This window comes from Uranotaenia lowii, chromosome 3 (assembly GCF_029784155.1).
Source record: "Uranotaenia lowii strain MFRU-FL chromosome 3, ASM2978415v1, whole genome shotgun sequence".
NCBI lineage: Eukaryota > Metazoa > Arthropoda > Insecta > Diptera > Culicidae > Uranotaenia > Uranotaenia lowii.
In genome coordinates, this window is record NC_073693.1 from 251948047 (window position 1) to 251972693 (window position 24647).

General features: G+C 37.7%; 1 protein-coding gene across 1 annotated transcript in view; it reads right to left on the reverse strand.

Moving 5' to 3' along the window:
* The window catches only part of LOC129753289 (voltage-dependent calcium channel type A subunit alpha-1-like), a 260599-nt gene that overhangs the window by 71504 nt on the left and 164448 nt on the right, over positions 1–24647 (reverse strand). The window contains 2 exon segments of the mRNA XM_055749089.1: positions 7330–7440; positions 12305–12469. Coding sequence (XP_055605064.1) covers positions 7330–7440; positions 12305–12469 — 276 coding nt within the window.

Here is a 24647-nt window from a genome sequence, read left to right on the forward strand (position 1 = left end):
AAATTGTAGAGCTTCTCATTTTAGGAAAAATCACCGTTTAAGTTTATATTAGACCACTATCGGAATATACTATTTGTCCAGGAATACCAGGATCCGATGAACCGCACTCTCGGCAGTGAATGAAATTTTCCGCCATTTCCTTCTCAGACGTATTCAAATAACGCGCTCCGAGGCCTCGAATAGCAAGACAGGAGGAGAAGATACATATTCAATCTTTCAAATCTCCTCTCATGAGGAACATCCTCTCCGAGAGACACTATTTGTTTACTGCTGCGAGCGGACTCTCTGAACCGGCGGACTGAGATAATCAGAGAAGATACGCCAATAATCACACAAATTGTGCAGCCAATTATTGAAATTAAGGTGAATTGTGGCCAGTTGTGCGGGTAAATGAATAAATTTGAATTAAAATTAGAGAAACCAGTGCTCAGAGGTAGAAAAAATGTGGGAGTTGTAGCAAATTGTGAAGCAGTTGTGGAATTCTGATCATTTCCATTCCAAAAGCAAAGAATTTTCTCTGTTTTGCAATCGAGGGATTGAAATTCTTGCATTTGGAATGGTAGTGATCAAATTTCTACAACTGCTTCACAATTTGCCACAACTCCCATATTTTCTCTTTCTCTTTGAACACTCATTTCTCTCATTTTAATTCAAATTTACTCTTTTTCCGTTCTATTGGCTACAATTTATCACAATTTTAATCATTGGTTGCACAATTTGTGTGATCATTGGCGTATCTTCTCTCTTTATTCCAGTCTCCCGATTGCAATCTCCCGCTCTTAACTCATACTCATTTTCGTTATTGAGTTTGAAGGACCCAAGCCGACAGCTGGTGTTGAGGAGAACATCTTCAAGCTGGCCGCAAAGGTTAAGGGAACAACAACAACCGAACTACCTATTCGTATTACACAGGCTCGTGTGACGTATGGTGCAAAGAGAGGGAAAAAATAATCGAAAATACGATCTAGATGCCTGCGATTGCTGTGAAGTAATAGCAACAGCTAAATCTTGGGCATTCCATCCACAGGACAAACAAAGAGGCAAGATGTAGGATGCTATGCCTTTCCAATTCGGTTGATTCCAGCTTAAAGCAATAGGTGAGTGAGTGCTATTTGTTTTGTTTTTTGGATTCGCGGCATTTTGTTTTATGAAAACGAGCCTTGTTTACAGCGTTGCCAGATTGAAAACTGCTCTAGCCCGTAAATTTATTGAAAATTGAAAAATGTACTGATTTCGGCAAAATTAAACTTGATGACCTTTTTTTGGTCGTTAGGTAGAATTTTAATTCATCCACAGAATCCCTTGAATTTTTTATATAATCCGTAGAAAATGCTGAAAACCCGTAGATTTCGTAGCTCCGTAGAAATGCTTAAAATCCGTTGAAATACGGAGAAATCCGTAGATCTGGCAAGGCTGCTTGTTTAGAGGTTTTGCTTCGTCGGTTAAGGATGTCTTTTTCGCTGCCTCAAAGCAACCTTTGCTTTCGAGTAGGAAAACGTTGAATGAGCTAAGGTTCATCAACTCATACTCATCAAAAACAATCACTAACTCACGAATACAGGCTTATTTCGAAGTTATTGCGGTTTTTGTTTTGATTCTGGTATCTTTAAATAAAAAAAAAACTTTGGACTATACCATGAAAAGTACAGTTTGCTATTCTGCGATATTCCTGTGAAACGAAATGTTTTGTTCAAATTATTACACGCTGAATGAATGCTGCAAGCAGAGATGATTTTTCTTCCATGCTCATGCAAATTGTTAAAAATTGGAATTTGTCTCATTTTTTGGTTTTTAATGGTGCTTTATTTTTGTTTTTCAGTGTAAACTTAAATTTTTAAACGTGTGATCATTCCCAAGTAACCATGTGCACCTTAATAGCAGTTAATAGCAGTGCTAGGACAGAGCAGAGAAGCTGTATAGCTGTTGTTGGATAGAATTTTGACAATTCATTAGCGCTCATGGTTTCTTGGCTTATTCAATTTTTATTAAGGTAGGAATTTGATCATTTTCAGACCCGATGAAGTTAAATTGAACAAATTCCGATTTTTAAACAATTCCCTATTTACATGCATATGAAATGTTTCATGCTATGGGTTTCCTACTTTACTAAGACTGATTATCATAATTGCTTGTGAACTTAAAGTTTTTTAATAAATCACGTTTTGCTTTTTTATCATGAATTTTACTAGCATGTTGTATCGATGATCAGTCTTGATTAACACATCGAGCTTGTCAAATGCTTACATAACTATGATTAGAATATTCACATGATGAGGTTTGTATGTATGATGAAAAATAAAACTAATTGAATTCATTTCAATAAGTGAAACGAAAAATGTGGCTCGAAATGAAAATCAAATAGAAATGAAACAGTTTTAAAAAATACTCAAATTTGTATGTTTACTTATAAATCGAATATTTTGGTTGAGTCGGCCCTGCAGTGATAAAATCATATCCAACTTATTCGTTTATTCATTTTTAAACTCTTGAAACAACAAATCAATTTCGAATTTTGAGCACCAACATCGCTGTTTCGAAAAAAAAAAACGTGTTCAAAGTATGACAGTTATGGAGCTTATGGAAGCTCCCAGCAAAAATATTAAATTGTTTTAATCTTTTCTTCAAAATCAAGTATCCTTCAGATTACATTTGTACAATCAAAATATTCCTCTTCGAATGTACTATTTCACTCAACTATTAACTCGATTTAATAACATTTGGCGCGTTTGCCCTCTTCAAAATTCATTATCGATGAACTGCCACTTATAAATCACTTTCAGTTATTTCGTGATCCATTCAAAACTTTTACTGACTTTTTTCAGCGCAGCTTGGCTGCAGGAAAAAATCTCCAAATTCTTCCTTAATCTGGATTTGGCCTAATGAACTTTGTCCAGGACAATCTCTCATATGTACCCATGCTAATTCGGATAACCATCAATGGGCGATGGGCGCGCTCGCAATCCCGGTATGGGTCGATTCACGATGACGTATTCTCCCTTTTGTGGTGACAGTTCGCACGTCCTATTTACAAAATTTTACGAACGAGAAATGGGGTGCTGCGAAATTTTTCGTGCAGCTGCACGGTCAAGAAATTTAACTCAAAACTCAGTTTAAGGATAGCAAAAAAACCAAGTTCCATTTTGTGAATTAAATTAAGCGCATTTATTGGTTTCTCATGTTTATCTCTTTGGAAATGAACAGAAGTTGAAAATGCGCTAAAAATTTCGAAAAGGAGGTTTGTTTATTAAAATGTTTCAACTTGTTTTCAAACCCCTTCTTCGACAATTTTGTTCTGGACCAACCCACTTTGCATTGAATATTCTGGGAAAGCGCGTCTACTTGAAATAAAAAATTCCGATTGTCCGGATATTTTTTGTGTTATTTTGACCGGAAGATGTAAAACAAATGCACATACTTATACTACAACACTATTCAGGGACAGAAAAATCTAATAAAGGAAAATTCTCCGGAAAACATTCCGAAAGAAAGGCTCAACTATTATAAATTTTTACGATATGATATTTTCGAGGAATAAAAATAACATCAGTTTAACCTAATCACACTGACATGAGACTTATAGACAAAATTCCTCTCAGTTTTTGGCTAAAAGCCTCTTATCGTCGACATTGCGCGGCAGCAATTCGAGCATGAAAATTTAACTGGTATCGACATTTTCGTTTATTTTCGAGCAGCGCCAAAAACCGAAATCGAGCGTCCAGTCAGTGGTCAGTGATTTAACTTTAGAGTTTAAGTCCATCTATTCCAGCTGGATAGCAAACAAAATGATTGATATTTCATTATTTGATACTGAAAACATCTAATTTTCTTTTTCAAAATTGAGCTGAGTACTTTTGCTAAAATCGTGTGAATGAGAATTAAATGAGGACCGAAATGTTTACTTTGCTTCCTCAGCGTGCAGAATTGGAAAATAAGGAATCAAAACAGGAATCACGAAATGTCAAAAACAGTGAGGCCAGGCAGTTCGTGAATCGACCTATACGAATTCTCGCGTGTTAAACAGAGAAAGCAATAGCCTTTCCTCGAATTTCACTCCGACTAGCTGTCATTTTATGGAAATCTGTGTGAGAGTGAAGAGCAGGCTTTATTATTTTTAGCAGGCGCAAGCCCAATTGACTCTTGCAGGGGACTGAGATAAACGGAGAATCATCGCCAATGATCAAACAAATTTTGCTGACAATGATTGAATTTGTGGTAATTTGTTGCAATGTTTTAGAGAGAATTAGATGGTTTAAGTTAAAATGAGAGAAACCGGTTCTCAATTAGAGTGAAAATGTGCTAATTGTTGCAAATTGTTGCGATTTGTTAAGCAGTTGTTGAATTTTGATCATTACCATTCCAAATGCAAAGAATTCTCTCTCCACTGCAATCCCTTGGACTCTTGCCTCTTCCAGTTTGTCTCTGCTTAGAGGGACTTACTTAAAGGGACCATCTCAGGGAAATGGCAACCTGGTTATTCTTGCGAGCAAGAATCTTTTCTTCTTTCATTTCTATCGGAAAAAACGTTTATGGTGTTTTTCGTTCAAAGCAGTACGGATTTGAAAAATTGAAAATTTCAACCAATGAAGAAGCAGAATGATTGTTGTGTCAGTGGGCTATCAATCATACTTCTCTAGCATTTGACATTTATTTCGGGTTTTGACAGTCAACTGTTAGGTTTGTCTGTCGGCCCCATGGTTGTAAAATTCAATGACAAAAGGTTAGGGATGCCAAACCCTGATTTGACCAGAAGGGGTATTTAGCTTATAATTAAACAAGAACTAAATCGAAGAACATCCACGCAGGGTTGCCCGAAAATGACTGTGGTAGAAATTACGAAGCAGAGTTTATTGGTGCATTGCGGGGGTTGACTGTTTTTGAGTGGTATAAAAATTGATCCAGCTACCGTTCGAATCCTCGCCTACAAAGTGGCTGCTGATGTTCTCAAACCACAAGAATTCTGAGGTAAGTTAACCCAGTTTGCTGCGTAAACGCAAAGCAGTCGCAGACTACGTCCAAAGTGACTATGAAATGGGTATCATTCCTGGATAGCGATACGTGCGTGGCAAAGACGCTAACAATTCGAATTAAGAATTGGGCGCGAAAAAGAAACTTTTTTTGATAGATTACATAAGCCTACACTGTACTGTATATGTCATGGTTAGCTCTGCGACGTAGTTACACCTCCCCGTGGTGCAGAGTGGAAACGTGTCTACAGACTTGTCACCTGTAAATGTACGGCCAAGAGAACTACACGTCACACTTGGTACATTCAGCTACCGACGGACTGCGTGTCGAGTGTGACAAAAACGTGGTGCGACTGGGCACCTTGGTACCAGTGCTCAGTTGCAAGAGGGAGGGGTCGTAACGTGTATCGGGTAGTCGCGACCCCGATATGCGGGACGACCAAATGTTCGAGCGGGTGTTGGTCGAATTCGCGCGTCGGGTGGTCCTAGCCCTGATTAGCGGATATGACCAACTCAAGACGGACAGAGGGTCCTTGTGCCGAAATATGTGGCGCCCATTGGATGGGCCTCAGGATGGGTCTCGAAGAGTCGAGACGGAGAAATTGTGGGATGTGTGGATATCTCCAGACCCGAGGAGAGGCGAGTTGTTCTCGTCTCGAATTGGGTCAAGAGACGTACCGAATGAGGGCCCTCGAGTCACGAGGAGAGGTGGGTAGAGTCGCCTCGAATTGTGTCAAGAGGATGGATGTGAGAGGGTCTCGAGTCACGAGGAGAGACGGGTCATGTCGTCTCGTGTTGTGACAAGAGACCGAATGTGTGGGACTCGAGTCACGAGTAGCGGCGAACGGACTGCCAACCCGTGAGTCGTGAATCGTGACAAAAAGTGGTCTAAGATTGCTGGTGTAGCACGTACAAAAACGAGTATTTGCCATGGAGCGCATTGCGCAAGTATGGTCTCACATGTCGATTATAGCCTTCGTTGCAGGTCTGCATGGGAATTATGACCAGAGGCCCCAGGTGGATTTTATGGCGTAGGGGTACATAGTATCAGGAGTCGTCCAATTGCACCCATGGACCCAGAGTAGCAAACTGGGGGGACGTGGTGGCTCGCCGTGCCTTGGAATGCAATCAGTAAAAAGGATTTACCACCTGGGTGATCAACTAATATAAAAAAATATGTCATGGTTAGAGGTTGTGGTATTAATAGTAGAGAAGTAGTATGGCATTGAATGAAAGGTTTTTTTGGAAAATTCATTGAACGAAGAGAACATCCAACTAGGTAACTCGTTTTTATTTCATGGGGAAGATATTGTTTCAAGAAGCTACCCTTCGGTTTCATGTCAGCGCCAGAAGTTTTCCAAAAAGGTGGTATGCATGGTATTTTGAGGCACCAGCGGCCAAACGGCAGACGGCCAATGCAGTGCATTTTTTTGGTAATCGGCAGTGGCAGAAGGACTATGACAATGAACTTTCGTTTGCTAATAGACTCAAATGGTGCACTGGGTAAGATACCGGACTGGAAAGCCAAGATGAGATGTTGCAGTGAGTTCGATTCTCACTATTTTTTAAATAATTATCCAACAGGATGAAAATACCATAAAATTTATTTCTCGTTCCGCTTGAATGTAGTGGTCATGCATCAATTTGCTTGGGGGCTCAGGTCTTTATGCCAGTAGTGCCTTTCCAATCATATCATCTTTGATACAGTACACTTCTCAGCGCATTTTCGGCACAGAGGCTTAATAGGCATTAGATGTATGCAATCTCTTATATGAGTGTTGTACATACATATGTGAATCGTGAATCGACCCTTAAACCCCCAATTTCATTACCTAGATAATCAAATAAAACACATGTAATTCACGGGATCTGATAAGCATTCCTTGTATAAAATTAACAACAGTAACCTTTAATGACTGTGAAAAAGTTATTCGAATGATTTTTCATATTGCAGAAATTGCATGTTTACTCAAAACAGAATATTAGATAGGCCTCTCAACCATACCTGAAATATTAAAGCTACCGAACAATTTTGAACTTAAATTAAATATAAAGAAACAAGTAACTTTAAAGAACTATTATGACAGGATTCTTCAGAACGAACAAAACATCAATAAAAGACTGATTTGCTAAACCGATGGTGAGGAAGTTCAGCAAAAGGTACATTTTTGTGAAACAACATAAGAAAAAGCTTTGAATAAATAAATGACAATGGACCGAAATTGTGGCCAGATAACGTCGAAGTGATCCATTCAAACTAAAAAATATCGTTATTACCTTTAACCGACGTAATCTGGTCACCGAATTTCGGAGATGACGGTGCAAATGCAGGTGCCAAATGTGGGTTGGATGCTGGTTTACTCACCTTGACGCCGAATCCAATGATTTTCAGTATCGTCTCAACGCTAAACATTCCGGTAAAGCCCATGTTGAGATACTTTAACGATTTCTCAAACTCTTTTCCTTGATTGTGATACTGCGAGGTTGGTCGGATTGAAAAGTGGGCACAAGGAAATCGAAAGGTTGAAGAGGGGTTTTTTTTAAAAAAAAGGGGGGTTTGAAGGGTTATTTTGCATCGGAAAGTATTGAAAAGTTTTCATAGAGGTTTTCAATCGGTTTCCATTTGTGTTTCAATGAAAGAGCACATTAGTGATGGGGAGGGGGGAGTATGTAGTATTTTTTAGTGAGGGACATTTTGGGATCGCGATGGTAATTTAGATTTTGTTTTAGATTTTCACGCAGAACACGATGAATGAGACAAAAAGCAGCAAATAAAACAATTCAAAGTCAAACATTAGTTCAAGTGGAGTGACCAAACACGGTAGAAAACATTTCATAGAAATAAAATTTTGGGGCATGATTTTTTTCTCTAGAGGATATTTTGAAACTTCAGACAGTTATATCATTCTCAAGTGATTAGCTAAGATTCGATGCCGCATGTTGCAAATTTCAATTTAAAATGTTAAACAACATTCCAGTCAAATGTTCCGTGTTTTCGAGCAAGTGATTTAACAGATTTGCACCGATAATTCACAAGATATTTTGCTTAGAAAAATTCAGTTTTTAAATCTCGCAGTGATTCACGGCAGAAGAACACACAATCTGTGATTCAAAACAAAAATATTTTTCACTCCAACTTCCGAACTTTCAAACAAATAAAGTGAGAAAACTTGGCGCGCAATGAAAACTATTCCAGAGCGTTGATTTTTTAATTTTTTTTTCATTTGCTTGATGATAATGAACACAAATATATTAGATAAAAAATATCAAGACCACAAATGAAATACAAAATATGACACAAACAACACTACAACAGATGAAGGCATTCGCAGAAGACGTGCAAATCAAATCGGATAACGGATAGCAATAATATAAAGAAACAAGTCGCATGCAAAAATAGACAAAATGCAAGGTGCAGACAAGATATTCACAATAATTCCAATTATTTCGGTGAAGGTGTTGACAAACGTGCTGAAAAAAGTTAACCAATAAAAATAATCACAATAAAAATTAAAAATTAAACATTTTCACTATCAATAACCAATAAAAAACATTCACTTTTCAAAAAAGAATAACATAAATTAACAAAAATGTGCGTGATTTTCAGGCAACATGCTGTTTCATTCCACTGGAAAACATCAATTTTGGGATAAATAAGGAGATTGAATCAATACGACAAGTATCAAGGCAAGAAGGAAAGACAGTCTGGGAAACCTCGATGCTTAAGAAAAGTTAAAAAAAATTGTTTCAGACTAAATTTGAGGTTGAAATTTTCGTATAATATTTAAATATTTTAAATTCACTCAGTTTAAAATAGTCAGGAATAATTCACGTTCAGATTTCACGTTCAGAATTTATGATCCGAAGTCACGTTCAGAAATTATATTCATGTTCAGATTGAAAATTACGATCAGGGTTTGCATTCAGAATTCATATTCAAATTGTACGCCCAGATTTCACTTTCAGAAGTTCCATTCAGAACTCACAACATGCATAATTCACGTTCAGAATTCACAATTTGTACTCCAGAATTCACGTTCTGAATACACATTCACGTTCAGAGTTTCAATTCAGTTTTGAATCAGAATTCAAATTCATAATAAGACTCACAATTCAGATTGAGAGCTTAGATTAAAAATTCTAACTAAGCGTTCACGTTCAAATATCAGAATCAGAATTTACGCACAGAATTCGCGTTCAGATTCGGAATTCATATTTAGAATTTACGGTTAAATTTCTTATTCATTCAGAATTCATGATCACAATATATGTACATCAATATTTTCAGAATTTTCATTCATGATAAACGTTCAAATTCCACGTTCATAATTCATGTTCAGAATTCAGATTCAGAATACATGTTCAGAATTCTATATCGAATACACGTTCACAATATACAGTACCGTTCATAATTGTATAGAATTCGAAGGCACGCGCACTGTCACTTTAACTTTGAACTTCCATAACTTTTTATTCTGATGATATTTTTTGATCAAATTTTCTACGTTAGATTGATCAACTATCACACTATTATAACTAAAAATTTGAGCTTTCTGGAGTTTGTGTGGCCTGAGAAACAGTAATTCTACGAAAATCGGACTTTTTGGACTTTTCTCATTCAAGCTGCAATATCTCTGAAACTACGCAACATTTTTTATTGAAATTTTGCACAGTGATTGTTGAGATATGAAGCTAGCATGTCTGAAGATTTCGAAAGATTTTATCGATGAGATCAAAAGTTACGCGAGGTGCAATATTTCAGGCATGAACCTTGAAATGCGATTTCTATAGAATTTTGGACGATTCATGAGAACAATATCGTTTCCTTCACCAACCAGACAAAAAATGTCTGGCAAAAGCAATGAAGAAAAGAAAAAATGGAATAAATGATCCATTTGTGTTTTAAAATCAGAATCTCGCGATAATGTTGTGATTTTTTGGTTGAAATAGATTTACTGGTTGTTAAACAGAGAATATGATTTTCCTATGAAAACATTCGTCCGAAATTCTATAGAAAGAGAGGTTCATGCCTGAAATATTGCACCTCGCGTAACTTTTGATCTCATCGATAAAATCTTTCGAAAACTCCAGACATGCTAGCTTCATATCTCAACAATCACTGTGCAAAATTTCAATAAAAAATGTTGCGTAGTTTCAGAGATATTGCAGCTTGAATGAGAAAAGTCCAAAAAGTCCGATTTTCGTAGAATAACTGTATCTCAGGCCACACAAACTCCAGAAAGCTCAAATTTTTAGTTATAACAGTGTGATAGTTGATCTATCTAACGCAAAAGATTTGCTGAAAAAATATCATCAAAGTAAAAAGTTATGGAAGTTCAAAGTCGAAGTGACAGTGCGCTTGCTTCCAATTTCTATACAATTATGAACGGTACTGTAGGTACATATATTGAGAATTTGAATACACGTTCAGAATTTATGTTTAGAATTCATGATTAAAATTAAACGCTCAGAATTTGCTTTAAGTGTTATGAATTTAGAAGTTGCATTTAAAGTTTTCCATTTCACGTTAAGAATTCACATTCAAAAATCATGTTTTCAATTCATATTCAGAATTCACGTTCAGATATTAGGTTTGATTCACGTTCAGAATTCACTTTCGCATTTATGTTCAGCCTACATGATCTCAACTAACGTTCAAAATTCACATACAAAATTTACGCTTTGGATCTATGTTCAAAATTCGAGTTCAGGATAAACATTTTGAATTAGCATTCAGAATTTACGTTTAAGAGTTCACGTCTCGAACTCACGTTAAGAATTCTCATTCAGAAATCACCTTCTCAACTCGTTTCAGAGTTCAAGGTTTGAAATTTACCTTCTGAACTAACGTTAAAAATCAACGTTCAGAATTCATATTCATGATCCAAGTTCATTTTTGACTATCATAATTGCCAATAAGTATTTACGTTTCAGAGCTCAGGTTTCGAACACATATTCAGAGCTCTCGTTGTTTGTTTACGTTCAGAAATAAAATTCTTAATTCTCTTTCAAAGCTCAGATTCAGTTGTGGAAAAATTTTAAACATTCGAAGAGTGTTAGACTCTATCAATTGCAGAAAAATTAGAATCAATTTGAATAGAAGATTAATGGTTGAGGTAGAACAATCATATTACATGCGTGCATGATTTAAATAATAAAAAAAAACTAAAAAAAATATCTTCAAGACAAAAATTTGTCATTCGTTTAGGAAAAAACTGAGATAAAAATCACATTTGTTTGATAAATCATTCCGTTGAAAACGATGCTTTTAAAAAATTAGTTGATTTCGAAATATTTTTCAATTGTCTTTGACTAAAAAAAACTTATCCTGTAGATTTATATTCCGAAATCAACAACTTCTCAGAATAAAATCAAAAAGAAAACACATAAATGCAGGAAAAAACTCAAAACAATCAACAGTATAAGTTCATTTCATATTTTTAATTGAAATAAAACAAGTTCTCACATGTCATTTAAAACATTCCTCTGGAAATTTGTTCAGTCAAGATAATATTTAGGTGGACATCAAATTTCGAGTTTCTTCATTAAGATTTTATTCAAAAGTCTTCAACTGCTCAAATTTCCATCAAATTAAAATGGATCTCTTAGACCATGCTGACAAAATTCCAAAACAAAGATGTTCGTGCGTTTTTTTCCAAAAAACAAAAAAAAAGAAACATGCAAACACACTTTCAACGTAAAGACAAACCAAACGATCCTAATTCAAAATCATAATCGAAAAAGTTCAAATCAATGATAATTTACTCGTTGACGTTTACTTTTGGTAAGATTTTTTTTTCTCTCTTCAAAGTTTGTTTCTAATATTCTTCTCATTTCGCGTTGCATCTGCGCAAAGGAAACGCTTTTTATGGGTCGCTCGAGAGTCGAGATTCGAACCGTTTTTTTTTCTGTCTCAACTCTGTACTAAAAAGGTAGATGTCACTGGTTACTCTAGCGAGTTTTTTTTTATGTTTAATGTTAGGATGAAGGACATGGAAGTTTTTTAGGTTTAGTACTAATAGCTGGTTAAATAACTTGACAGTCAGCGGGTAGCGCTTTCGCTGTCGGAAGATTGATGGACAGAATCAGAATTTTCGAGGTCTATTTACATCATCACAGATTTTTTTGTTTGATTTCTTAAAGACAAAGTTTTTGCCCCTAACATGGGAATCAAGGTGGTCCTAATCAGTTTCTTGAACTTTAATCAACCAATGAATGGAATTGGCTGGTTAAATACCTACTGGATTTGATAAATTTCTTGAAGATATTTTTACATAGCTTTACTAGAAAATTTTACGAGAGATTGAGGGACCATGAGGGTTGGATCAGCGAATACATACCTTCATCATCAGGAGTAGCGTGTTGAACACGATCAACATCATTATAAAATACTCGAACGGCGTCGATACGACGATTCGCCAGACTTTGTATTTAAAACTATTCCGCTTGTTAGGCATATATCGCTCTAGTGGTCTAGCACCTATCGTAAAATCTATACACGATTTCTGCAAAGAGAAAAAGAGTAGGGAAAAACAATTAATAACATTTGGATAATTGTGATTAGTCACAGGCAATAAAAGCTGAAGAAAATGGATATCGTCTAACATTATTTAACGATGAACGCTTTTGAAATGACGTCTGTGGTTAGGTAGGGGAGATAAGTGATAAGGGCATAACGGCCATCTTAAATAAGGAAGGTGCATAGTAGACAATGTGCAACTAGACAGGCGAAGTAGACAATGTGCAACTCGAGACCCCATACACCCAACCTTCGGGTAGTGGTCATATCACCTCTTGTTTACAACTCCGATTCTCTACCTCCCCGTGGTGCTAGCTGGGGTGCGAGCAACCTTAGCGGAAATCGGGTACCCAACCCCGGTGGATGCTATGGTCGCATGCAGACTGAGATGGGGGGCAAACCCCTAATTCCAAGGTGTTACGCGAGCAACCGTGCCGAAGGATGAATGGGCAGGGGGGTTTAATCCTGCCCTCTAACGGAGCCTGTGGGGCACCAGGGCGCACCCCACAGTATATAGCCCTTACTGTGTTAAAGCAGGGCACTGACACAGCGGACCGTTTCTTCCCTAGCTACTCGTGGGATTCAAATAATGAACACACCTAATAAAAATAAAAATATAACGAGTGCCGACTGCTTGCCTCAGCCGGAACCTATGGAAGCCACAGAAGGTGAGCTCGAGAGACAGCTCTCAATCGAGTCGTTCACGGAAGTGCCATCCATTTCCTCTTCCGCCTTGGACTCCCCCGCGGAAGATGAGAGCAACGATGATGGGGTTAATGTCACCATCATAAAGATCGACACGCCAATCAAAGCGAAAAACTTTGATAATCGGCAACTAAGTGGTGCGGGACGGAAGCGACTGAAGAAGTATCTCGCTCAAAATGTACCGTACGAAGAGGCTATGCGCCTTATTTCCACTGCTAAATGCACACCACCTGCTAAAAATGCAAAACGGGCTCGCAGTGGAGAAAACAGTGCACACTGGTACAGAACATCAATCTAGCGGAACTAAATTAATAGCGCCCAGGGATGAAAAGATAGACTTTTGATGTCTTCGACAACATTGCATATTTTTATAAGGCGCATACTTTGAAATAAAATATAGAGTCGAGGGGTCCGCCAATAGCAAGATAAAAATGCTAACTTTTTTGTTAAGCATTTTAGAGCTTTGGTTTCTTCTACAAAGTTGTTTATCTTAACAAAATACATAACTTTGCTGAACAAGTCAAAGTTCTACAATTGTATTCTAAGGAGTTACAATAAAATTAAAAATAATACCTTGAAAAAACAGTTTTTTTAATCTGAAACGTTGTAGGTAAGGCAAAACCATTTTCAGTCTTCGAAACAAAGTTGAAAAACGTTAAGATCTACAATCTTTTTGTACATCATGTTGTGTTTTGAAATTGCTTAAGCGCTGTAGAAAGCATTTAGTGTAATATATTGACGATTTTCAAAGAAAAGTATATCGAATTGCGCAAATTTTCGCACCATCAGCCAATGTGGATTTTATTTTTAATGTTAAGAGGAATCATTACCATATAAAACTGGCGTGGAACTCGGTGAAACTCGAAGCAATTTTGAGATTCAAAATCTAGTATTTTGTTCACAAATATCCCCTTTTTTAGACACTTGTTTTTACAACATTTGCTTCGGTCAGGAGTAAATGGTGTATACAGCTCTGGTTTACAGCTCTGGTTTCAAAACGGTTATAGATCCTTTTCTCAAATTGAGTTTTAAATTTATTATCTCAAAAGTGTTTTATTCGTTAAACAGAGCCAAAATTGGCCTGCCACCAGCTACTGAAAGCTGAAAGCTACTTTACTTTTGGAGTTAAATCACTTTCAAGTGTTGGAACAGATATCATTTATATAATGATGTACTAGAACAGATTTTATTGATAAATTCGAAACGGAAAACCGGTTGAATCATCTATTTTTTTTATATTCTCAAATTCTGCAAATTCATTGAATCAAATAAACTAAGAAACTTATAAAGTGTCTAAAAAAAGTGATATTTGTGAACAAAATACTAGATTTTGAATCTTAAAATTGCTTCGAGTTCCACCGAGTTCCACGCTAGTTTTATATGGTAATGATTCCTCTTAACACCAAAAATAAAATCCACATTGGCTGATGGTGCGAAAATTTGCGCAATTCGGTATACTTTTCTTTGAAAATCGTCAATATATTACACTAAATGCTTTCTACAGCGCTTCAGCAATTTCAAAACACATCATGATGTACAAAAAGATTGTAGATCTTAACGTTTTTCAACTTTGTTTCGAAGACTGAAAATGGTTTTGCCTTACCTACAACGTTTCAGATTAAAAAAACTGTTTTTTCAAGGTATTATTTTTAATTTTATTGTAACTCCTTAGAATACAATTGTAGAACTTTGACTTGTTCAGCAAAGTTATGTATTTTGTTAAGATAAACAACTTTGTAGAAGAAACCAAAGCTCTAAAATGCTTAACAAAAAAGTTAGTATTTTTATCTTGCTATTGGTGGACCCCTCGACTCTATATTTTATTTCAAAGTATGCGCCTTATTAAATTATGAAATGTTGTCGAAGACATCAAAAGTCTATCTTTTCATCCCTGGGCGCTATTAATTTAGTTCCGCTAGATTGATGTTCTATACCAGTGTGCAGTGGTTCGAGCAGCGCGGAAAAGTCAAATGCCAAAAAGGCAAAGGGACCTTTAGACCTTATGACAAAACCGGATCCCAAAGAACCAACAAAGTCTCGACCACAACAAAAAGTAAGGAGTGAGAGGTCGAATGGTGCCAATCGCCCAGTGAGACCGATCGAGAACACAAAAAGCCACAGAAATGGCAACCAAAAGCCCTCTTACAAAGAGGTTGCTAGCTCTGTTAGGGTTGGCATACTTGCCAAAAACTACCCAAGCACACAGCTGACGACAGAGCAACTTAAACTGATACAACAGGCAATAAAAAGGGCAGTTCTCGGCCAACGGTTAGAGAAACTAAAACCTAAATTTGCGCAGTGTTGTTACAAATCTGGGTTCATGGTAGTGACATGTCTTGATCAGGCCACAGCGGACTGGCTACAACAAGTCACACCAGTGCTCAAACCATGGGTAGATGCAGAGCTCATCGCCGTCGGGGAATCCCAAATTCCCAGATCGGAGATTTTAAAGGCTCACCTACCAGGAGCTGCTGAAGACGACATAGAAACTGTTCAGGCTACTATAGAAAGCCAGAATGAGGAGCTGAGCACCGAAAGCTGGAGGTTCTATAATATCCAGAAAAGGAACGAGGCTCTCGAAGTGGTCTTTACCGTGGATGAAAATTCTTTGAGGGAGTTAGAGAAAAGAAAATTCGTTATCTACTACGGATTCGGTTCCAGCAAAATCTGGAAGTTAAACCGGAAGAATCCAACAGACAGCGGAGTTGACCGAGGGGAGAACACCGTCAAAGCTGCTCAAGGACCTGGGCTGCTTAAACCGGGCCTTGTAAAGGACCAGTCGGCGATAGACCAAGTCCGATCCGCAGAAGGAGAGACGATTAGCAAAGGTACCACTGAGGCCTCACTAGATCTCAATGAACTGGAGTCTATGAACCAGGGCCAACCTATGGACCAGGGACAGAACCTCGGGACTAACGAGAACAATGAGGAGAGCCACAGTGGATCCAATGCCAATTGCTCACCGGAAGGAACTGGGAAGTTGTATAAGGGCCGCATTTTGGAACTTAATCAACAGAAACCAGGGCCGAGCGGGATGAGCAGCGTTGGGGGTATTTCAACCTTCAATAAACCTGTTAACACAAAACCGAAGACCGATAAAACGGCTCCGAAAACACTGAGCACATGGAGCAAACCGAAAAAGGGTAGTCAACATGTGCAAAAGGCAAAAAGCCAGTGCAATGCCCCACATCCACGGGCAAAGCACTACCAAAATAAACACCTTAAAGTGTGTCCAGGCGAATCTTCATCATGCCGTAGGAGCCTCGTGCACACTACTCAGAAGATTCGCCGCCGAAGACCTGGACCTTGCCTTTATCCAGGAACCTTGGATTAAAGGGTGCAATCGTTTGTTGGAAACGAAAATACGAACAACAAAACAGTTAGAGGAAGCTTCAAACAATTTCACCAATAAAATCATATACGCTTTCGAAGCCAGCTGCCCACTCAAGGAACGTGTTTCAAACAGGAAAGTTCCTTGGTGGAACAGACAACTAGAAAAGTTGAGGAAAAAAACAAGAAAACTTTTCAACAAAGCAAAAGCTAACTCAAACTGGGACGATTATCGTAAATCCCTAACTGAGTACAATAAAAACATTCGAAAAGCTAAGAGGAGTAGTTGGAAGCACATGTGTGAAACCGTGCAAACTACACCCGAAGCTGCCAGTCTCCAGAAAGTTCTATCAAAAGAACATTCTAATGGACTGGGTCAATTGAAGAAAAAGAATGGGGAGTTCACTACAAACCCAAATGAAACGCTTCAATTACTACTAAGTACGCATTTCCCGGAATCCATCGAAGGAACAGAGATTAATGACATTCCGATTGAAAGACTCACTCGGGATGTCAGACGTGATGAAGCACTTCGCAAATCACGCACAATCTTTACACCTTCAATGGTTAACTGGGCAATAAGTACATTCGAGCCATTTAAAGCGGCTGGTGAAGATGGAATTATACCAATTCAAATACAGCAAGCTAAACAAATGGTAATACCTGCCTTGGTAGAGATGTTCGTCGCCAGTATGACCCTCTGTCATATTCCAACTCAGTGGAAAAAGGTGCGCGTGATCTTTATCCCGAAACCAGGGAAAAAAGATAAAACTCAACCTAAGGCATTCAGACCTATCAGTCTAACGTCCATTATTTTAAAAATAATGGAGAAGATACTTGACGAGTATATTAAATCGCAGTATCTTAGCTTAAGTAAGCTAAACAACTTCCAGTTTGCTTACAAAAAAGGTATGTCCACGGTTACGGCCTTACATACCCTTACACAAAAACTAGAAAAGACTCTAGAGGCAAAAGAAATAGCACTCGCTTCTTTTTTAGACATTGAAGGGGCATTCGACAACGCATCTCACACTTCAATCGAAACAGCTATGAAAAGACGAGGGTGCCACCCGGCAATCGTTAACTGGACCAGTGCCATGCTAATAAACAAAACCATTTATGCAAGCTTGGGAGGGCTTACAATCAAAGCCACACCAACGAAGGGATGTCCCCAAGGCGGGGTTCTATCACCGTTGTTGTGGTCCTTGATAGTGGACGACCTCCTAAACAAACTTGTATCCATGGGATTCGAAGTTATTGGCTTTGCAGACGACGTAGTTATTATAGTTCGGGGAAAACATGAGAATGTGTTGTCTAATAGAATGCAATCTGCACTTAATTACGCACTATTCTGGTGCAGGGAAGAGGGACTGAACATAAACCCTTCCAAAACTACCGTGATAGCCTTCACTAGGAGACGAAAAATTACACTAAAACCTCTAACATTAGATGGGGAAGTGTTAAACCTCGAATCACAAGTGAAATATTTAGGCATAGTACTAGACTCAAAGCTATCATGGAACCCACAGATAGAGCATGTAATCGCTAAGGCTACAACAGCTCTATGGGTCTGCCTGAAAGGAGTAGGGAAAAAATGGGGACTAAGGCCGAAAATCATCCATTGGATATTTACAGCTATAATAAGACCCAAAATCTCTTATGCCTCCTTAGTATGGTGGACCAAAACTATGCAAATTACAGCCCAGAAAAAACTAGCGAAGCTTCAAAGACTAGCAACGCTAGCTATAACTGGCGCTAAGCGAAGCACACCGAATGAGGCTTTAAATGCACTACTTAATATTCTGCCTCTACATCAATTCATTGAGTTAGAGGCGGAACGTAGTGCCTTGAGACTCTCCAAACACAAAACGCTCTATGAAGGAGATCTTACAGGACATCTCAAAATCCTAAAGAAATTTAAATTAAACTCACTTATAGAGAATTCGTTTTCAAGTGGTGGTGCACCGGTGCACTACCGGTAGTGCACTTTTTATCGTTTTCATGCTCGTTTTCACGATAAGTAGTGCACTGGTAGTGCACCATAAAGTGGACGGTGGAACACTCTGAAAATATTTGGTGTTGCTTGCGCTCTCACCAATACTATCATGAATTTTGAAAACACGTGCTTCCCGATGTAAACAAATATCAGCTGGTTGGTTTATTTCTATACCGCAAAAATTGCGTTCGAGCTGTTTTTTTCTCTTTTTATCCCGAAGAACGGAAACTTGTTCCGGATTCAATACCAGTGTCGTTTCCAACAGAGGCGGAGAATTTCACCTGGATGGCACGTTCCAAAGCAAACAACGCTCCCTAGAAGAAATGTGTCCAGAAGGCTTGCTGCAGTCGGTTCCAGGCGATGCCGAAAAAGAGCAGCAAATCAGAGTGCAAAAAGGCCAACCCAAAGATCTGGTGGAATCGCCCAAACCGAAAAGTATTCTTGTTCGGGAGGGTCATATAAGTTGGTCTTCACAGCAAGAAGCGTTCAGCTGCATCGAAGCTACTCTGCTACCAGCAAGCTTCGAGCTGTGCCTTAGGGTGACGATGCTCGGTTGCGCCAAGTCCCGGATTCCCACCCGTTGCCCTTCAAAAACGGTAGTTCGATACTACACCCGCATTGGGAGCTTGAATTTCGTTCGTTTCGGTCTGTTAGCAAAATTTTCTTCCCCGACTTCCGCGATCCGAGTTCCAAGATTTTTTTTTTTTTTGTAATCTTAAATGGAAATAGGTACTCGAACGAAGGATTTGCGAGTTGCAGTTACCTTCAAGCTGGGGTAACTGCAGTCTAGCAGCAGCAAACATAGACCGCCCAGAATCAGCCGATATTGCAGTTCATCAGAGCCAGAGGCGAATCTACTAAGCAAAATAAATCTGAAATCTTAACAATTCAACATAATACATAAATTCATGCTAAAATTTTCATATTGTTTAAAAGACAATGATCAACTAAAGTAAATTTCATTTCAATTTTCGAAGTAAAACGAAAACAAAATACCAGCTGTAATAAATTTTTGACAGCTTGATGTTTTTTGTTGACACTGCCGATTTCACGCACACCTTCAAAGGAGAGTGCAAAACTCGATTCATGCTCGTTTTCAGCGTGGATGGTGCAAAACTTTCGGGTGGTGAAAACGAATACGGTATTATTGTGAAAAATGATGACTGGATGGAGCCCATTTTTAACCTAGACATACCATACAATGTAACTATCAATGATAGGGACGTGTGGGAGTCAGGTGGACCTGCGGTTCCTCCCAGATCTATCCTATTCTTCACTGATGGGTCAAAAATGGATAATAGAACTGGGGCAGGGGTTTTCGGACTTAGACTCAGGATCTCAATTCCTATGGGAAACTGGCCAACAGTATTCCAAGCTGAAATTCAAGCAATTCTAGAATGCACTTTAGCCTGTTTGAAAAGGGGATACAGGTACACAAGCATCTGCATATTCTCTGACAGCCAGGCTGCTCTTCGAGCACTAAGTACGTTCACATGTTACTCCAAACTAGTTTGGGAGTGTATAGTTGCACTAAGAAACCTGGCCATAAGGAACAGAGTATCTTTATTCTGGGTACCAGGCCACTGCGGTATCCTAGGGAACGAAGAAGCAGACCAACTAGCTAGGGAAGGATCTCAGGGACTGTTGATTGGACCTGAACCTTTCTGCGGAGTATCGAGAAGTGCCTTGACTATGGAGCTCAAGAACTGGGAAAGCACCACTATTGTTTCCAACTGGAAAACAGCGGAGGGAGCAACTCAGGCAAAAAGATTCATTGATCCAAGTGCACGACTCTCCAAAAACATGTTGAATTTGAGTAAGCACGAGTTAAGTACTTACACAGGTCTCTTGACCGGACATTGTCCAACAAAACAGCATCTCAAAAGGATAAACATAATTCAAAACGATGACTGTCGGTTCTGCGGGTTCGAAAAAGAAACTGCAGAACATCTTCTATGCAACTGCTGCGCCCTCCTAAATAGGAGAGAGCGAGTACTTGGGGCAAAGTTAATAAGCGCACAAGACATATGGTTGCATATCAGCCCTAAGAAGGTTATATCATACATCTTTGATATTATACCCGATTGGGATAAAATGCTTAGTCAGCAATCAACTGTCACTCCAATCAATAGTGCAGGTGAACCTGAAAGCATATAGTAACGCGGGGTAAATACCACAATAGATCAGCTACTGGTCGCAGTGGGCTCTCCCCTACAAGGAAAAAAAAGGTGCATATTTAACCATATTTCGTGTTCAAACACTAAAAAAGTCTATTTCCTAATTGGATTATACTTGAAAAAGTAGATAAAAACGTTTAAAAATGCATTTGAAATTTTTTTTCCGAAAGCTGAAAATTAATCACTGTAGGGGCATAAGGAAAACCCCCACTGGGGCAGTATAAGCAACATTGGTCGGAGCAAATTGAGCGTTTTCTGCCGCGAATCTAGCAGCGAATTTCACTAGATGAAGTCAACTGAATAATAGAGCTACAGCTTGACTTGTTTCGTTTGACGATTTGGCCTATTGTTTAGATGTCGGAGAGGTAATCAGTAGGCTTGAGTGTTCGATTCCTGTTCGAGGTGATTTTTTTATCTTCCAAAAATTTGGCCCTTGAGAGAAGGAGTCATTTATTAAATGACTTAAAGTCATCCATAAAATGCGTAACTTAAAAAATGCACTTGTTATCCACCTTCTCCTTCCCAACAAATTATTACTTGCGACGAACCCCATATGAAAATTTTGTAATGCTGGAAAATGCAACCCTTCTTTTTTCAATTCTGAATTTCACATATGAGTATTTGTTTGGTTTAACATAACTTTTTTATACGTGCATCACCAGTTTTAATTCTCTACCATCCTTATTTTTTATCACCAGAGCGAAATTAAAAGACTCTCTTCGGGTCCGAGGTAAACCACTTAATGTTCCTGTGAAGGATGTGTTAGCTGCGGTAGACCTGGACTACATGAATCACAGAAAGTCAGATTTTTTTTCGTCAAAAAACAGATTTTTTTCGGCAACCTTGGTATGAGCCGTTTTAAATAAACGATTTGTTTAAAAAAAACCCTTATTTTTTTAGCTAGAAAATTCACAAAAGCTAAGTTTTATGATTACAAACAACTTTTGCTCAACGAAAAACTTCATAGATAAGAAAATGTTTTTGACGATTTTTTCAAAAATTCGGTGAAAGTTATGTCCTTTTTAGTAAGAGTATCTTAAGATGATGAAATTCTAGAGGAAGATAGAAATCTAATATATAAAGATGAGTTGGACTATATATGTTTGTTTGTTTGTATGCACCTTATACAAATCCACACCGCTTAACCGATCAGCCTGAAATTTGGTACAGTTATGTATTTGGACCATGGTAAGGTTTTAGTAATAGTTTTGAGCCCCTCCCATCTAAGAAAAGGGACCCTCCAATACAACTTTCGTTTTTTCTCCCACGAACCAAAAGTCATGGCACCATTTTGTCGACCGATTTTCGTTTCCTTTGGCGGGATTGTTTTCAACGCCCCCATGGATTGGGCGTTAGAAACGACCATCTAGAGTTCACGTGTACTTGATAGCAAATCAAAGCTTGCTGAGCATTCAAAATTTTAAAAGGAAAATTTTGGCGGGTGTTTTTTGTCATTCTACTTCAAAGCACGTGAAACCAGTACGAGATATTTGGATGCCATAATATGCCTACATTTTGAGTTGAAAAATCTAACTAGCCTGTTAGGAATATAGATATTGACAAGAATTGTACATAGTGTTTATCAAAGCTCTTTACCGGCGCTGGGGGGCTTTGAGGGTCTACAAAAACAAACAGTGAACTGAACAGTGAACAATGAATTGACTTTTTCAGCTGAACAACTATTTGGGCTGAATGTTGAAAAACTTATGAACCGATTTTCATAAATTCCAGCTTTTAAGAGCCAACCATTTTAATATTTATGGGATTTTCATAGAGAAAGAAAAATTTATTAGATTCGGCTTTCAGCCTCTTAGATAGCCTTCTAAGAATTCAAACGGGAGTTTAGAAAATTGATTAAGAAATTAAATCTAACGTTTTGAGTTTTATACAATTCACTTTCGTTGGCAAATTTCTAACTTTTGAGTCATTTTTGGTAATCAATGTGTTTTGACAACATTGATCACTTTTCACTATATTTAATGATTGTGTCCAACAATGGAAACATTGAAATATAACTCAAATGAAATCTATTTCATAGCATTATAATGGTAACTTCGGTTCAGAGATAGTTTGTTCTCGATAACTTTAAAAAACTATTAGTGGAACTTTTAACGTTTAAGAACAAGTACTCATAAAGCAGTGTGATTTTAAAAGCACACATACAATTAAAAACATGCAATGTGAATTTTGAACATAATTCAACAAGATTCGAAAGTCTTTTTTGAAAATTTCTAAGTAACTAAAACTTGAATATACCATTGTACAGGGAGATCATGTAACTTGAAAATTAGAATGATTTCCAAAAGAAGTTTATATTGAATGGGGGATGTGAAAGTAAAAAAAAACAGTTTAATCAGCTGAAGATATCAGGTAAATGCTATTCAAGCTTTCTTAGAAATGGTGAATGAAAAAAATGTTTGTTATAATAGGATGAACAAGCATTCTAGGGAAATAGTTTAAATTTCTTTAAATACAAACAATTTTTTTTAAAGATTATGAACACGAGAAACACGATTAATATTCTCAATCAAAACATAAAAAAGACTAACAAAACTTACATAGCTCACATGGCCTAAAATTGGCGAAATTTCTTATATCTAATTATGAATACAATGCTTCCAAAATTTCGAAAAGTCCAACGACTCATTCTGATTTATATTCTATGCGAACCCGAGCAAGGCCGGGTAAAATCAGCTAGTTTATAATAAATTGGTGAAATATGCGGGTAGAATTTATGTACAAGCATTATCTGATGAGTTTACAGTGAGCTTGTTATTTGAATCCCTGCCGTTGATGACAGTGTTAACAGCAACAGCCGTTGTAATTTTGTATTTCAAGCGTGACATTTCAAAAGAGCGAAACTGCCAAATGTAAAAATATCGAGTTAAAAGCCATTCCGGATGTACATACGCGGTTGCACTTTACCAAAAAACGCGGTTGAAAATTTTGAAATTCAATACCAAGGTATTGATATTCTTAGCCCGCAAAATGCGGAAGAAACCCTTTACTGCTTACTCTAGGGTGGCCCTTAACCTATGTAAGGGGAAAACTATTCCCTAGATATTATTTCACGGGGGCCCTTTTAGTTGTTCTATTTCAAGTTTTCATTCCGATTTTCTAGTTTTGATTTCTTTTCATAGATTTGTAGAAATTGAAGTAGTATGATTAAAGAAATGTTAAAACTTTTTATCCCTCGGGCCCCCCCTGGGCCGGGGGCACGGGGCAATTGTTCCTATTGACCCCCCCCCCTCCACCTTAATCCGGCCAGGTTTTCGCAAGTGCCGTGAAAAAAATAGTTAAAGTTATTCGCTGTCCGATTAGTACGAATCGGATGTTCTGCGGGTTCATTATTTGACGGCACGAATTTTCTGTCATGAAAATTTCGGTTGTAAGTGGTGCTAGAATAGGGTTACCGTACGTACTTTTTTAAGGGGGGGGGGGGGTAGGGTCTAACACTTTCAAAAATCGATTTTTTTATTTTTTTATTTTCTTATTGTAAAACATTTCAAGAATGTTGTGTCAAATTTTCAATTCAATTGAAGCAAAACTGTAGAAATTATAGGCCTTTATCTCCTCCTATCTAATACTGCAAGAAAGCAAGAGCAGAAACTTCAAACGCGTTTTTCTCGAAAGCACATTTTTAAAGTCCGTAGACATCGTCATTTGAAAACTACTTATCCGATTCTTTTCAAATTTGGAACATATTTTCTACATATAAAAAACCAGACCCCAACGTTTTTCATTTTTGTTTTTTTTTTTTAATTTGGGGAGATTTTACAGATAAAAAATGGTGGATTTTTTCGTGAAAAATCGTAGTTTTTACTTCAAACAGCCACAAAAATTTCATAATTTTTTTTTAAAGTTAAATAAAAACGTTGGGGTCCAGAAAAACATTTATTAAAAATATTTTGCTCTGATTTTTTGACTTCAGATGATTCTGTGCTGAGATACAGTGT